The sequence below is a fragment of the Camelina sativa genome, chromosome 18 (assembly GCF_030686135.1).
Source record: "Camelina sativa cultivar CO46 ecotype springtype chromosome 18, ASM3068613v1".
NCBI lineage: Eukaryota > Viridiplantae > Streptophyta > Magnoliopsida > Brassicales > Brassicaceae > Camelina > Camelina sativa.
Window position 1 is genome coordinate 16,269,909 of NC_141897.1, and position 14,999 is coordinate 16,284,907.

The 14,999-nt window shown below is 39.6% G+C and overlaps 2 protein-coding genes and 1 pseudogene across 5 annotated transcripts; all 3 read right to left on the bottom strand.

The window, feature by feature from the left end:
- Positions 1-444: 444 nt before the first annotated feature.
- Positions 445-2,193, bottom strand: LOC104763428 (putative FBD-associated F-box protein At5g53635). Its single transcript, XM_019240082.2, has 3 exons — positions 1,263-2,193; positions 1,038-1,177; positions 445-945 (listed from the first exon to the last, which is right to left on the bottom strand). The coding sequence occupies exons 1-3, from the start codon at positions 2,182-2,184 to the stop codon at positions 658-660; spliced, it is 1,350 nt and encodes a 449-aa protein (XP_019095627.2). The 5' UTR covers positions 2,185-2,193; the 3' UTR covers positions 445-657.
- A 139-nt stretch (positions 2,194-2,332) lies between these two features.
- On the bottom strand, positions 2,333-4,547 carry LOC104761385 (F-box/FBD/LRR-repeat protein At1g51370-like; annotated as a pseudogene). Its single transcript, XR_015588723.1, has 4 exons — positions 4,414-4,547; positions 3,203-4,110; positions 2,970-3,110; positions 2,333-2,875 (listed from the first exon to the last, which is right to left on the bottom strand). The product of XR_015588723.1 is annotated as an F-box/FBD/LRR-repeat protein At1g51370-like (transcript).
- A 7,636-nt stretch (positions 4,548-12,183) lies between these two features.
- Positions 12,184-14,939, bottom strand: LOC147922965 (putative FBD-associated F-box protein At5g53635). 3 transcript variants are annotated; one of them, XM_087497538.1, is made up of 6 exons: positions 14,806-14,939; positions 14,395-14,581; positions 14,151-14,202; positions 13,082-13,856; positions 12,845-12,985; positions 12,184-12,752 (listed from the first exon to the last, which is right to left on the bottom strand). In XM_087497538.1, the coding sequence occupies exons 4-6, from the start codon at positions 13,589-13,591 to the stop codon at positions 12,459-12,461; spliced, it is 945 nt and encodes a 314-aa protein (XP_087353664.1). In that variant the 5' UTR covers positions 13,592-13,856; positions 14,151-14,202; positions 14,395-14,581; positions 14,806-14,939; the 3' UTR covers positions 12,184-12,458. The 3 variants fall into 3 exon arrangements, with proteins under 3 accessions (XP_087353664.1, XP_087353663.1, XP_087353665.1); XM_087497537.1 differs by having other exon boundaries at positions 14,290-14,581; positions 14,806-14,861; XM_087497539.1 differs by lacking the exons at positions 14,151-14,202; positions 14,806-14,939 and having other exon boundaries at positions 14,395-14,529.
- Positions 14,940-14,999: the final 60 nt, after the last annotated feature.

Sequence of the window (14,999 nt, forward strand, 5' to 3'; positions counted from 1 at the left end):
AGGTGAAAAAACTGATTTGATTCGTCTCATCAGGAGCTGCTCTTTTGTCATAATCGAATACCTGAGTTACACAAAAAAAAAAAAAAAAAAAAGTGGATGAAAACACACCAAATGAAACAGAGAAAAGCGTAAACTTATAACCAACCTCTTCAACGACTTAGACAACACCCGAAAAACTTTAGCTTTACAACTAACACTTCCCTTAACCTCCAACTCTTCCAAGACAGGGCATGACGAGACAAGTCTCTCAAAAGTGGCCTCATCGGGAAACCAAACAGAAGTCAAGTGCATAGTCTTCAGGCAAGGTAAGGAAACCATCTCAGCATTTGTTCTTTATTCTTATGAATCTTTTCGTTTTGATCCCTGCTTGTACCTGATGCCTAGTTATATCTCAATACCAGTAAATGAAATATGATTTTTAAACAAACAAACAAACAAACCAAATAAGTAAAGCATTTAGTCATTTGCTTAACTTTATTATAAAACAACGTTCCTTAAATATGTCGAAACCATAATAGTCTCTACAGATGAACGAGAGACTTATAGTTGGCTACCGAAAACAAAGAGATCAACAGATTCTAAACAAAAAGCCTACACCTGCATTTCTGGTACGGTAAGGGCTTAAGCTTCACATCTTCTCTCTCTAGTCGTTACATGTCAATATATGACGACTTTGCATGTGATAGAGCGTCTTGGGAGTTCCAGGAGAGTCTTGACAAGGTACTTTTCATTTGTACAATAATAATTCAAACGTACGGTCAGTTTCTTGAGATTTGTTGAATTCTTTAGTAAGTGCATTACTAGCATCAGTTCTGCAGGATGTCCTGAGAAGCTGGTTTTGATATCAACATACTCAAGCGACGGCAACAAACACTCTTGCACAGCGAAATAACTGAATTGACGCAACTCTTTGGATTTCATCTTCTTAGAGTTAGTATTCCATACCTGACCAAGAAAACGAGATGAGTAAAGGTAATGCAAAGATAGGCAACACCTTTCGCAGATCATATGAGAAATAAGGTTAAGCAGATGATCACCAAGATAAGTGACTTCAAGTTTGAGAAGTTCTTTAGAAAGGTTGGTAACCATATCAAATCAGATACACGAAAAGTCACACGCAGGCTGGAGATGTCACCAAACTGAGGCAACGGTTCTATTCTCGAGTATTGCAGATAAGCTGGAACCAAATGTAAACAAAATGTAGGTCAGAAGCTTTCATGATAGAAAATCTCATATGTCATATACAACCGAAATTGTCATACATACCTTGAAAGTGTCTCTACATAAAGTCATGTCCCTGAACTTTGAAACCCCGTGGAGAAAACTGCGTATAGTACTTCTCCGCGATGAAATGCTTGCTTCATCCAAAACATACAAACCAAAGGACAGAGAGATATCTACCTTGGCATTGGAATCCACATCGTTTATTATAAAACTCTCTGACAATTTATCACTGATGCTCAAAAGGCATAGTCGAGGAGCATTAATCACAAATCTTGAACCAAAAGACTTTGGAATCATCGTTATGTCTGTTTTTATTCTGAGCTTCTTCAATGACCTAGAGACCACCCGAAAGAGTTTGACATCATCATTCACACACCCGGAAATCTTCAACTCCAAGACAGGACAGCTAGAGACAAGTCTCTCAAAATTGGCCTCTTTGCCATACCAAATATATTTCAAATGCATCGTCTTCAGACAAGGTAAGGAAACAACCTCGACATCACCCAAGGTTACATAAAAGAGTTTCAAGGAGACCAGTGTCTCACAGGTGTAAAGCCTCAGGGGCATCTCATAAGTAGGACCTGGTGTAAACCAAACATCTAGATGTTGGATCTTACGCTTAACTATAGCATCAATCCATGGCGTGAGATAAAAGGGAGCATCATCTACACCTTTCTTAAATCCGATATTACCAATAACTAACCTGACTTGGTGTAAGCATGAAACCCTATTGGAATCGAAAAACTTGTCACCAAAACTCTTAAAGGCATGGAACTTTGGGAGGTGCAAACATGCCAAAAATAAACTAGGAACAAAAAGCCAGAGACTTTTCCACCTGGTTGACAAAACGCTTGTCTTAACAGTTTCCTTTGCGGGAAGATGAGAAAGTATCTGACATATCAAAGGATTAGGTAATTGGCTTATCCTATCTTCTTCCTTCAACCTTTTGGAACAAGCCATTTGTTTAAAGGTCTGACTATTTACCCTAGTCAGGTTAGGGTTTTTAATTAAAGGTCTTATGAAAATTATTTCTACAACAGCAAAATAAGGGCAAAAAGTCAGAAAAAAAAAAAAAAGAACCTGCTGTGTTTAAAAAAGAACCAACAGCTAGCAAAAGAGCTTATACATAAAAATAAAAATAAAAGACCTAATTAGAGTTTGAACAATTTGTGGATATAACCATCAAATTCGAAAAACTTGGTAACTGGTGACTATTACATGAGCAGCAACCATAAGAAAGACTTAAACTGCAATATTTGCTTTTTGGCACAACGCCTAATACATCCTCCTAAAATCAACTAATTTAACGACCAAAAAGATCAACCTACCTTAATCGAAATGTTCAGCCATATATATTCTTAGGAATCACAGAACAATGGAGTTCACAGACGCTAGAGCATCTTGGCATCGTAAGGAGTTCTTGAAGGAAGGCACACTTAGCCTTTCCGGCATAGTAAGTATCAACCCTAAATTTCTCCAGGATTTTTGAGTTCTTCAAGAAATATCTTACTAGCTCCAATTCTCCTTCATACCCTGTGATTGAACGTCTCCATTCCACAAACTTGAGTGATGATACCAAACACTGAGGCACTGTTGTTGAAAACATCACCTTATTCTTCTTACCACGCATGGATCGGTCCTTAACCAATTTCTGCAAAAACAGAAGGAAACAAATTGACGAGAAAATTTAGACAAAAGATTTTCACAAACAATAAGCATAAATCAGGGTTATAGTTATTCATTACCATTACTAAAGATTCTAGTTTTGGGCAGCTCTCAAGAAGGGTTAGCAACGTTTCAAGATCAAATTTAGAAAATTCAACATTCAAGCGGGATAGGCCACGAAACTGAAGCAGTGGTCCCGATTTCGAGTATTGAAAGATTTCCTGGTAACACAAGTAAAGGAGGAATGATAGGGTGAGAAACTTCATATATATATATATATATATATATATGCTTAAAGAGAAGAGATGTATACCTTCCTAATACCATTACTAATAATCAGCTCCCTAACCATTGGTATGCAGGTGAGGATGCCATGAATCATGCTACTACTTTATCTCCTATAGCTTAAATCAAAATCTAGTTTGGCAGAGGAACCCAAATTGACGATCTGAAAGTTCGTTGTTGAGGAGACCGTAGCCTTCAAAGACTGCAGTAGAGGTGCATCAATCAAAACTTCAGAAAACTCACATATGTAGGCTGTCTTTAGCGTGTGAGAGCGCACTTGTACAACATTTGCATCATCATAAGTTGGAGATCTGATGATGGTTAAATGTTCCAGAACAGGGGAGCCTGAGATAAGTTTCTGCAAGGTGGTGTCGTTGGGATACTTATTATACCCTAAATGCATGAACTTCAGACAAGGTAAGGAAACAAACTTGGCATCACACATGGTTACATCATAGAGTCGTAAGTGTACCAGTGTCTCACAGGTATATAAACTCAGGGGTATCTTCCTATCATATCCAGAATAATCAATTTCAAGATGTTGGATCCTACGGTTAGTTACAGCATCAATCCATGATGCGAGATAACTCCTACCAAGACTATAATAACTTAAGCGGAGTTTGCGTATCCATGACTCCCTGTGGGAGATAAAAAAACCTTTCAACAAAACTCGCAAAGGCATCGAAATTTGTAAATTCGTAGGAGGTTAAGTCCAATCCAGGAACAGATTGCCAAAGATATCTCCATCTGGTAGACAAAAGGCTTGTTCTGACAGCATCCTTTGTAGAGAGATGATAAAGTATTTCAGATATCAAATGTTCCGGTAGCTGGCTAATCCTATCTTCCTCTTCCTTATGTGACACTTTTACTTTGTCACATATTTTGGTTTTCTTCTTTCTTCTATCCACCATTGCTCTCTATCTTAATACAACTAATCTGCATCATCAAAAAATTTAAGAAAGTAAAAAAAAAAAAAAAAGAAAAACTGAAGGTAGAGATAACAACCAACTAATCAAAATTCCCAAAAACAGATATCGAACTACTATAAGTGTGTTTACAGAAACAACAATCGAATGAAATTTACGGACAGTGATAAAAATTGCGAAAAAAGTCTCTACACAAAAACACAGATATCAGGAAGAACACATGCGAGGGAGTTGAACAAATTAAGTTAGGCTTTTCAATGTTTCTGAAGATGACTACAAATCAAGGAAAATAAAAAGCAGAAGAAGGACGCACCGGAGTGGAACTTAGTTACCACCGGCTGATCAAACCTATTCGTCTTCCCCTGTCAACTGATAATTACTTTTCCAGTTAATTTACCCAGTTTTTATCTCTTCATACAAACGCCTTGCCGATTTAATCTCTTACTACAAACGTCTTGCCGTTTTAACCTCTTACTACAAACGCCTTGCCGTTTTATCTCTCTGTTTTACAAGAAACAGTTAAAAAGTCTGATTGGCCCAAACCGGAAATACCCAGTTTTGTTCAGATACTAAAAACTGGTTTAATCCAGGTTTTAATTTTTCATGTCCGCTGAGGGTAAGGTCTCAATTTGACAAACCAGTTTGAGACCATTCATATTCGCTTTGTCTGTCTCTTTTTACCAATCAAAAAGGACGACGACTTCAACATATTCGATAGAGACTCTTGGCAGTCCTGAGGGCTGATGAGTTATACTTAATTTTAGACCTTACTTTGTTCGTCGAAACAAAAAATTAAGACCATACTTCGTCCCAAAACTCAGCTTTAAAAGTTAATCTGCCATGAACAGAACAAAGTTGGGGATAGTCCTAATGAATCTTTTCGTTTGATCCCTGATTATATTTGCCTACTTGTACATGAAATACGATTTAAAAAAAAAACAAACAAAATAAGAAACAGCATTGCTTAAATTGGGAGGGCAGTTTTGGCCAGTTTGGCAAGTAGTCTCTAAAGATGAACGAGTAACTTATAGCTGTGGCTACCGAAAACAAAGAGACCAACCGATTCTAAACAAAAGAAATTAAAGAAACATAAAACATAAAAGCCTTCAATATATGACGACTTGACATGTGGCAGAGCGTCTAGGGATTTCCAGGATATTCTTGACTAGGAACTATTCATCCGTACAAAAATAATTCAAACGCAGAGTCAGTTTCTTGATGATCGTGGAAAACTCTAGGAAGTACCTTATTAGCTTCTTTTCTGCATCACGTCCCGAGTTGGTGGTTTTGATATCAACATACTCAAGCGATGAAGGATTTCAAGTTTGGGCAGCTCTCGAGAAAGGTTGGCAACATATTTTGTTAGCGAGATCTTTGGAGATTTTGGATTGCATTGGAATATATTTGTGATCTGCATTTATCGTATCGTAGTTGTATTGTTGTAGATATGTTGTTATCTAGTTGGTAACAAGATCTTGTGTGAAAGTATATATAATGTACCTCTTCTTTACAATGAATGACACGAGATTCAGCAGCCTGAACCTAGCTTTACATGGTATCAGAGCCCTGAAAAATGTCTGAAAAAAACGTTAAAATAGAGTCGTCGAAGACGATGGCGGCGGCCTACCAACTGGCGGCGAACGAGAACCCTGGAGCCATCATCGCCCAGGTTCAGTTCAACGGTGAAAACTTTGATGAGTGGGCTCAGGCGGTGAGAACGGCACTGCGAGTCAAGAAAAAGTTTGGTTTTGTTGACGGAAGTGTGACAGAGCCAAACAAGGAGGAAGCAGAGTATGAAGATTGGGTCTCCGCAAAGTCGATGGTGTCTTTGTGGATCCTCAACACAGTGGATCCCAAAGTGCGAAAGACACTAGGAAACAAGGAAGATCCTGTGGAGTTGTGGAAGGAGATCAAGAATCGATTCTCTGAAGGAAATGGTCCTCGGATTCAGGAGATTAAGGCAGAGCTTGCCTTTTGTCGTCAAGAGAACATGACAGTGATCGATTACTATGGCAAGTTGCAGGTCTTGTGGGACGACCTGAGTAATTATGAACCGACGTTGGCGTGCAAGTGTGGAGGATGCAATTGCAACATCACCGCGGAGCTTGAGAAGAAAAAGGAGGATGACCGGATTCATCACTTCCTTCTTGGTTTGGATGACACGGTGTACGGAGGAGTTCGCACTTCAATAATAAGTACAGATCCCTTGCCTAACATGAATCAAGTCTACTCAAAGGTGAAATCTGTGGAACGAATCAACACTGTCATGCGTGGGAGAGAACAACGAACGTCCCAGGTGGCCTTTGCTGCTCGGAGTGGAAACATAACAGCCGGACCTAACGACAAATCACGGTTGTTTTGTACTGCGTGTAAAAAGACAGGACACACAGCAGAGACATGTTTCCAAGTCATTGGATATCCGCCATGGTGGGGTGAACGTTCTCGTCAAGGCGGACGTGGTGGCGGTCGAGGAGAAGCTGGTAGGGGGCGTGGAATGATCCGTGCAAATGCTGCAGTTGCTCAAAGTGAAAGTGACGTGAGTACCGAAGCTGAGAGAAACGGGTACACGGGGTTGAGCAATGAGCAGTGGGGGACCCTGATCAAACTTCTCAAGGAAAAACAGGTGGCAGAACCGCGTCTGACCGGTAAGTTTTTCTCTCATGACTGGGTCCTTGATACAGGAGCCTCAAATCATATGACGGGGTTTAGTGAAATGATTGTTGATCAGAAGTATATGTTGCCTTGTTCAATCGGTTTGCCAAACGGTTGTCAAACTCTGTCCAAGGAAAAAGGCACTGTGGTTTTTGATGATGAGTTTGAGTTGAAGAATGTGTTGTTTGTACCTGAATTAAGATGCAATCTGATATCCGTTTCTCAGCTCGTTGCGGATCTTGATATAGTGATGCAAATTGCTAACAAAGGTTGTGTACTACAGGACCGTACAATGAGGAGGCTGACTGGAGCGGGAGAACTTAGAGACGGGCTGTACTTCTTTCGTCGCTTGCCTACCTTTCGTGCTTTTCATTTGAATAAGGATGGAGCTGATGATATATGGCATCAGCGGCTGGGACATCCCTCTAATGGTGTTTTAGATTTGCTTTCTGTTGTTGGTAGTCGAAGTAGGGATTTTTCAGTTTGTGAAATTTGTGTAAAAGCAAAACATAGCCGTGAGGCTTTTCACTCAAGTAATAATACAAGCGATGACGTTTTCGATATGATTCATTGCGACTTATGGGGACTGTATCGTAGTCCTACTTTGTGCAATTCATTTTTACTTCTTAACAATTGTTGATGACTTCTCAAGAGCGGTGTGGGTGTACTTGCTTCGAGAAAAGTCACAAGTGAAGCAAACACTAAAGAACTTCTTGACGTTGGTGTCTAATCAATTCAACAAAAACGTCAAGATAGTTAGAAGTGACAACGGGACAGAATTCACTTGTCTCACAACAGAATTTGCAGAAAAAGGAATCATACACCAGACGTCTTGTGTTGGTACACCGCAGCAGAATGGGCGCGTGGAGCGAAAGCATCGACATATCCTTAACGTGGTGAGAGCACTCTTGTTTCAGTCCTCACTTCCGATCAAATTCTGGGGAGAAAGTGTTCTCACAGCTGCTTACTTGATAAACAGAACACCATCGCGAGTTTTGAAGGGGAAGACTCCTTACGAACTAATTTATGGTACTCCTCCACCATACGACAATTTGCGGGTCTTTGGTTGTCTTGCCTTTGCTCACAAACAAAGGAGAGGAGGAGATAAGTTTGAAGCAAGAAGCAGGCGTTGTTTGTTTGTTGGTTATCCGTTTGGGAAAAAGGGTTGGAACATGTATGATTTAGAAACCGACGAAGTCTTTGTATCACGGGATGTGGTTTTTGTTGAAAAGACTTTTCCGATGAGTTCAGGTGAATTCAGAGGTGATCGAGAGGCATTGTTGCACAACACTGCTGATTTTGGTGAGTTAGTAGATGTGGTTGAAGAAGAGACTGCAGTTGCTGACCTGGAAACAGAACAAGAGACTAGTAATGAGACACTAGAGACGAGTATTGATACTGCATTAGATGAAATGCTTGCCGAGACTGAAATTTTGGAAGAGAATGATGCAGCAAATGACGTTGTAGAAGAGGGCGTTCCCGAAGCACTTCCGGTTGAACAACTCGGACGTGGCAAGCGTGAGAAAGCTCTGCCAGCTAGACTGAAGGACTATGTGTTGCAGGTTGTGTGTGATTCGGACAAAACTGCAGACGAGTCAGTTGAAGGAATCGATTTCCCAATCTCAAAATACATCGACTGCAGCCAATTTTCTCCGAAGTATAGAGCGTTTCTGGCATTAATTATTGCTGGCACGGAGCCTACTACCTTTCGTGATGCAGTGGCTTACAAAGAGTGGCGAGAGGCAATGCAGAAAGAAATTGATGCTCTCGAACAGAATCAAACGTGGACAGTTACAACTCTTCCACCAGGAAAAAAAGCGATTGGCTGTAAGTGGATTTATAAACTCAAGTATAGAGCTGATGGAACGTTGGAGAGACACAAATCCCGTTTAGTAGTCTTGGGGAACAATCAAACAGAAGGTGTGGATTTTGATGAGACTTTTGCACCGGTTGTCAAGATGACGACGGTTCGGACGTTTCTTAGTGTTGCTGCAGCAAAACAGTGGGAGTTGCATCAGATGGATGTAAACAACGCTTTCTTACATGGGGATTTGGAGGAGGAAGTGTATATGCAACTTCCACCTGGTTTCCGTAACAATGAAAATAGAAACTCAGTTTGTTTGCTGAAGAAGTCTCTCTATGGATTAAAGCAAGCTCCAAGATGTTGGTTTGCTAAGTTGAAGGGAGCACTTACGCAGTATGGCTTCAAGGAATCACACTCCGATTATTCCATGTTTCACTTGCGTCGTGGTACTTCTGAAATCTACATCCTAGTGTATGTAGATGACATTATCATTGGTGGTAATGATACAGCAGGCATAGCACAGTTCAAGCAGTATCTCGGCGAGTGTTTTCATATCAAAGACCTGGGGTCGCTAAAATACTTCTTAGGGATTGAGGTGGCAAGGAACAATGATGGTATTTTTCTCTGTCAAAGAAAGTACACACTGGATATCATTAGTGAAGTGGGATATCTAGGATCACAGCCTGCTGCGTTTCCTATTGAACAATAACACAAGCTTGCTCTTTCTGATGGTCCATTGTTAAAAGAACCAGAACGTTATCGAGGGTTGGTAGGGCGACTTGTGTATCTTTTGGCTACTCGACCAGATTTGACTTATGTTATTCATGTTCTGTCTCAGTTTATGCACAGTCCTAGAGCTGATCATTGGAACTGTGCATTGCGTGTTGTGCGGTACTTAAAAGGAACGCCGGGACAGGGTGTGCTATTGTCTTCTAAGTGTGACTTAAAGTTGTACGGCTGGTGTGATTCTGATTGGGGAGGTTGTCCTCTGATGAGACGATCCGTGAGTGGTTGGTTCGTCACACTTGGTTCTTATCCAATTTCTTGGAAGACTAAAAAGCAGAAAGTTGCAGCTCGTTCTTCTGCAGAAGCAGAGTACCGGTGTATGGCGTTAACTGTTAAGGAGCTGGAGTGGTTGCGACACTTAATGGCTGATTTTGGAGTGTCTCAACGTGAACCAACAGACTTACATTGTGATAATCAGGCCGCTTTGTACATTGCAGCCAATCCCGTGTTTCATGAGAGAACTAAAGGAGTGGAGATAGATTGTCACAATGTTCGGGATGCTATACGAGCTGGAGATATTCGAACACAGAAAGTTCATACGAAGGGGCAACTCGCAGACGTGTTTACTAAGGCACTTGGTTGTCGCGAGTTTGAAAACATGGTTGCCAAGTTGGGCATTTGGAATCCGCATGCTCAACTTGAGGGGGGGTGTTAGCGAGATCTTTGGAGATTTTGGATTGCATTGGAATATATTTGTGATCTGCATTTATCGTATCGTAGTTGTATTGTTGTAGATATGTTGTTATCTAGTTGGTAACAAGATCTTGTGTGAAAGTATATATAATGTACCTCTTCTTTACAATGAATGACACGAGATTCAGCAGCCTGAACCTAGCTTTACATATTTAAATCAGATACACGAGGAGTAACATGCAGGCGGGACATGTAACCAAGCTGAGGCAGCACTACTTCTTTCGAGTATTGACAGATGAGCTGTAACCAAAAAAATGAGAGTCAGAAACTTTCATGACAGAACCTTGAAAATGTGATATGTCCAAGGTAGCAGAACTGAAATTGTCTTAAATAATATACCTTGAAAATGTCTTTACAAATTGTCATATCTCTGACCTTGGAAATCCCAGGGAGAAAACTGTGGATGATACCACTTCTCCTCAATGAAATGCTTGCTTCATTAATATCTTCCAAGCCAACAGGGAGAGATATATATATATATATATATATATATCTACCTTGCCACCGCAGAAAAGATTGTTCATTATACAACTCTCTAATTTATCACTGATTCTCAAAAAGCGTAGTCCAGGAGCACCAATCACAAATCCGAAACCAAAATCCCGGTCATCATTTACTATCTTTATACAGAGCTTCTTCAATGAGGTAGAGATCACCCGAAAGACATTTACATTCCCATACGCTTAAAGGCATTGAACTTTGGGAGGTGCCAACATGCCAAAAATAAACTAGAAACAAAAAGCCAGAGACTTTTCCACCTGGTTGACAAAACGCTTGTCTTAACAGTTTCCTTTGCGGGAAGATGAGAAAGTATCTGACAAATCAAAGGATCAGGTAATTGGCTTATCCTATCTTCTTCCTTCAACCTTTTGGAACAAGCCATTTGTTTTACAACGAAATCTGTAAAGAAATAATTTTAAAAAAATTGTAAATGCAAGTTTCAGAGAAACTATATTTGGATGAAATTGCAGCCAAAAACTCTCCTTTAGTTCAACTTCAAGTGACGGAGGCTAATTACCATTTACCCTAGTCAGGTTAGGGTTTTTAAAGGTCTTATGAAAATGATTTCTACAACAGCAAAATAAGGGCAACAAGTCAGAAACAAAAAAAAAAAAAAAAACCTGCTGTGTTTTAGGCCGGACTGCTTGCCGGAACTGTAGGTGTTCTGTGTATAAAGTAAATAGCGAGTGTATGTTACTCAAAAATCCCAATATATCCATGGTTTGTATTGTACTGAGAGAAGCACAAAAACACCTTTTGCTAGAGACTCTCAAACATTTTCGATTACTTGGACACAAAGTGAGTCTCTTGACGATTACTGTGAATAGAGAACTGCACTGACCTTGAAAGCGACTAGATGTATGATTTTTAAAACAATCAAACAAATTAAATAAGAAACAGCATTGCCTTAACTTGTTGATAAACAACATTCCTTGGATATTTTGACAAGCCACAAGAGGGCAATTTGGCAAACCTTAATAGTCTCTACAGATAAACCTACCGAAAACAAAGAGACCAACCCATTCTAAACAAAAGAAGCACAAACAAAAGCGCCCTACACCTGCCTTTCTTGTAGGGTGAGAGTTTAATTAAATATGATTTTTAAAACAAACAAACAAAATAAGCAAACAGCATCGCTTAACTTGGGAGGGCGGTTTGGCAACCTTAATAAACAAAGACAAAGACCAACCAATTCTAAACAAAAGAAACATAAACAAAAAAAAAAAAGGCTTCAACCTGCATTTCTTGTGCTTCAGCTTCAATATGTATCAATATATGACGACTTGACATGTGGTAGAGCGTAGCGTCTTGGAATTTCCAGGATATCCTTGACTATGTGTTTTTCATCCGTACAATAATAATTCAAACGTAGAGTCAGTTTCTTGAGGATTGTGAAATTCTCTAGGAAGTACCTTATTAGCTTCTTTTCTGCATCACGTCCCGAGTTGGTGGTTTTGATATCAACATACTCAAGCGAAGATAACAAACACTCTGGCACAGAGCAATAAAATCCACTCAGCTCTTGGTGACGGGGTAGGAAACAAAGTCGGGACTAGGCAAGAAACCGCGATGGAGTCGAAACGAATGAGCAAAATTCAGAGACGAATGAGCAAAATAATTACGCTACCATAATAATCACTAAACCCAAGTAATAATGAAACTGCTATCCATATCCAACATTGTCGTTACACAAAATCACCAAAATAACAAACCAGTTTGATTATAAGAACTATTGAGATTTCCGACCAAGAAGTACGTACGTTTCCTTTTCCAATCCTACGACCCAAGATGATAAGAAACATATGAAAGCCTATGCCTAGATGGACCAAAGGCATGCCAACCATGACGCTACAATGCATATTCACTTAGTTTTACATAAAAACACGAATCCTTTTCAATGTTCCCTCTATACTCTTTACCGATCAAAGGAAGATGACTTCACATTTGGTAGAGCGTCTTGGACCTTTGAGGAGTTTTTTGACCACGTCATCTTGAATCTGAATTGCATCATAATGCCAAGGCAGAGTGAGTTTCTTGAGGACAGCCGAATTTTCTAGGAAGTACGTTACTAGCTTCATCTCTGCAGCAAGTCCCCAGACTTTCACTTTGAAATCAACAACTTCGAGAGACGATAGCAAACACTGAGGCACAGTTGAATGATCGACTTGATTCATCTCGTCAGATGGCATTTCCACATGATCTGCATTGTAGCATACCTGAGAACAGAAGAGAAGATTAAAACACAGAGACAAAATATGCAGAATCTTCGAAGGGATGAAAAAGTTATTTGGGTTTGGCAGATCATCACCAAGATGAGAGACTTCAAGTTTGGGAAGCTTTCAAGAAAGGTTGGTAACCATTTCAAATGGGAATAATAGAGCTCTACTTGCAGGCAGGACATGTAACCAAACTGAGGCAGTGGTTCTAGTTTCGAGTATTCACAGAGGAGCTAGAACAAGAAGGAAAAACCGAAGTGGGTCAGAAACATTCATGATAGATTATGGGAACATATGTCAAATATGGGAATTGACATAGATGATGATACCTCCAAAGTGCCTAGATGTATGAACATATCACTGATCTTTGAAATCTGGGGGAGAAAACTGTGAAAACTATTTCTCCTGGATAAAACATCTGCTTCTTCTGAAAATAAAGCAGGGCTGAGATCAAGATCTAACTTGACATTGGAATCCATACTGGTTATTATAAAGCTTTTTGGTAAGTTATCACGGATGCTCAAAAAGCGTAGGCGAGGGGCATCAATCAGAAATCCTGTATCACCCACAGAGAAGCGTATGCTTATAGTGAGCCTCTTCAATGACGTAGAGAGCACCCGAAAGACATTCGCAAAAGAATTAACAAGTCCCAATTCTAACTCTTCAAGGACAGGAGAGGATGAGACAAGTCTCTCAAAAGTGGTCTCATTGGGATAGCTCATATAGTCTAAATGCAGGATCTTCAGACAAGGCAAAGAAACAAACTCGGCACTAGGCAAGGCCACCCAACACATCTTTAAGGACACCAGTGTCTCACAGGCATAAAGGCTTAGGGGCATCTCAAACGCAAAACGAACTTGTAGATTTTGGGAACTTCGACCATGCCAGTTCCAAACGAGGAAGCCAAAGCCAGAGAGTCCTTTATCTGGTGGATAATACGCTAGTCTTAACACTGTCCTTGAGGGGAAGATGAGAAAGAATCTGACAGATGAATGGATCAGGTAACTGGCTTATCCAATCTTCCAACCATTTGGAACAAAGAAGCTGAGTCTTTATCTCGTTATCAACCATTCTGCTTTTCTTATGTAGGAAACTTTTTTCAACCTGCATAGCAAAAAATGAACATGAAAGTTTCAAAAAGAGATGATTTTTGAATGCGTAGGACATACAAAAACATTTTTCTAAGGAACCAAATGTTAAACTAAGAAGGATTAAAAACCCTAAATGTTGCCTATTAAACATTAAACAAAACATAAGGAGACATAAGGAGAGTGTGTGAGCTAAACTAAACCACATTGAGACTAAATTCAGGCTAGGGTTTTTCAAAGTCTTATCGAAGAGTTTACAAACAAGTTACACAAAAGGGTACAGTAAGAAGAAGAAGAAGAAGAACTTAACAGTGTTTTTGGTCGAACGTTGAGGTTGGTTTCTCTCTCAATCTCAAGGCTCTCTGAATGCAATGTTCATAGTTAAATGAGTGTAAATTGATACACAAAATGAAAATCAATTTACAAAAGCAACCAATTTCAGTATTTACTTCGCAAAAAACAGATATCGGGAAGAACACATGCCAGGTCTTGTTTGGTTTAGGGTTTTTAAGATTTCTGAAGTTGACTAGAAATCAAGGAAGAAGAGGACGCACCAGAGTAGAATTTTACCACCGGCAGATTCGTCTTCCTCGACAGTCCTCTGTGTCGAAGTGACTTCTTTTATCAATTGATGACTTTCCCAGTGGCTCTTTCTTTAGTGCCAGGCTTTGGAAGAAGGACGCGAACGCCTTACCGTTTTTATCGCTTACTACAAACGCCTTGCCGTTTTTATCTCTCCGTCTGAACCAATAAACAACCAAAAAGTCTGATTGGACCAAACCGGAAATACCCACTATTGTTCAGATACTAAAAACTGGTTTAATCCTGGTTTAAATTTTGATGTCAATTCGACTAAACACGTGTTAAGACTAAAGAGTAACAAAACCATCAAACTAAGTTACTACGCTCATAAGTCATCATATCATGTCTTAATTTTGAAAAAAAATGATAAACAGAGAACCTGCCTTGGAAGATCAGTTCTTATGAGTCTTTTCGTTTGATCCCTGATTGTATATTCCTACTTGAACATGATGAGAGATTCTATCTCAATTCCAGTTTAATTTTTTTAAAAATATAACAAACAAACAAAATAAGAAACAACATTGATCAACTTGATAGTAGTAAACAATGTTCCAAAAGTAATCCAAAAGTACTTTAA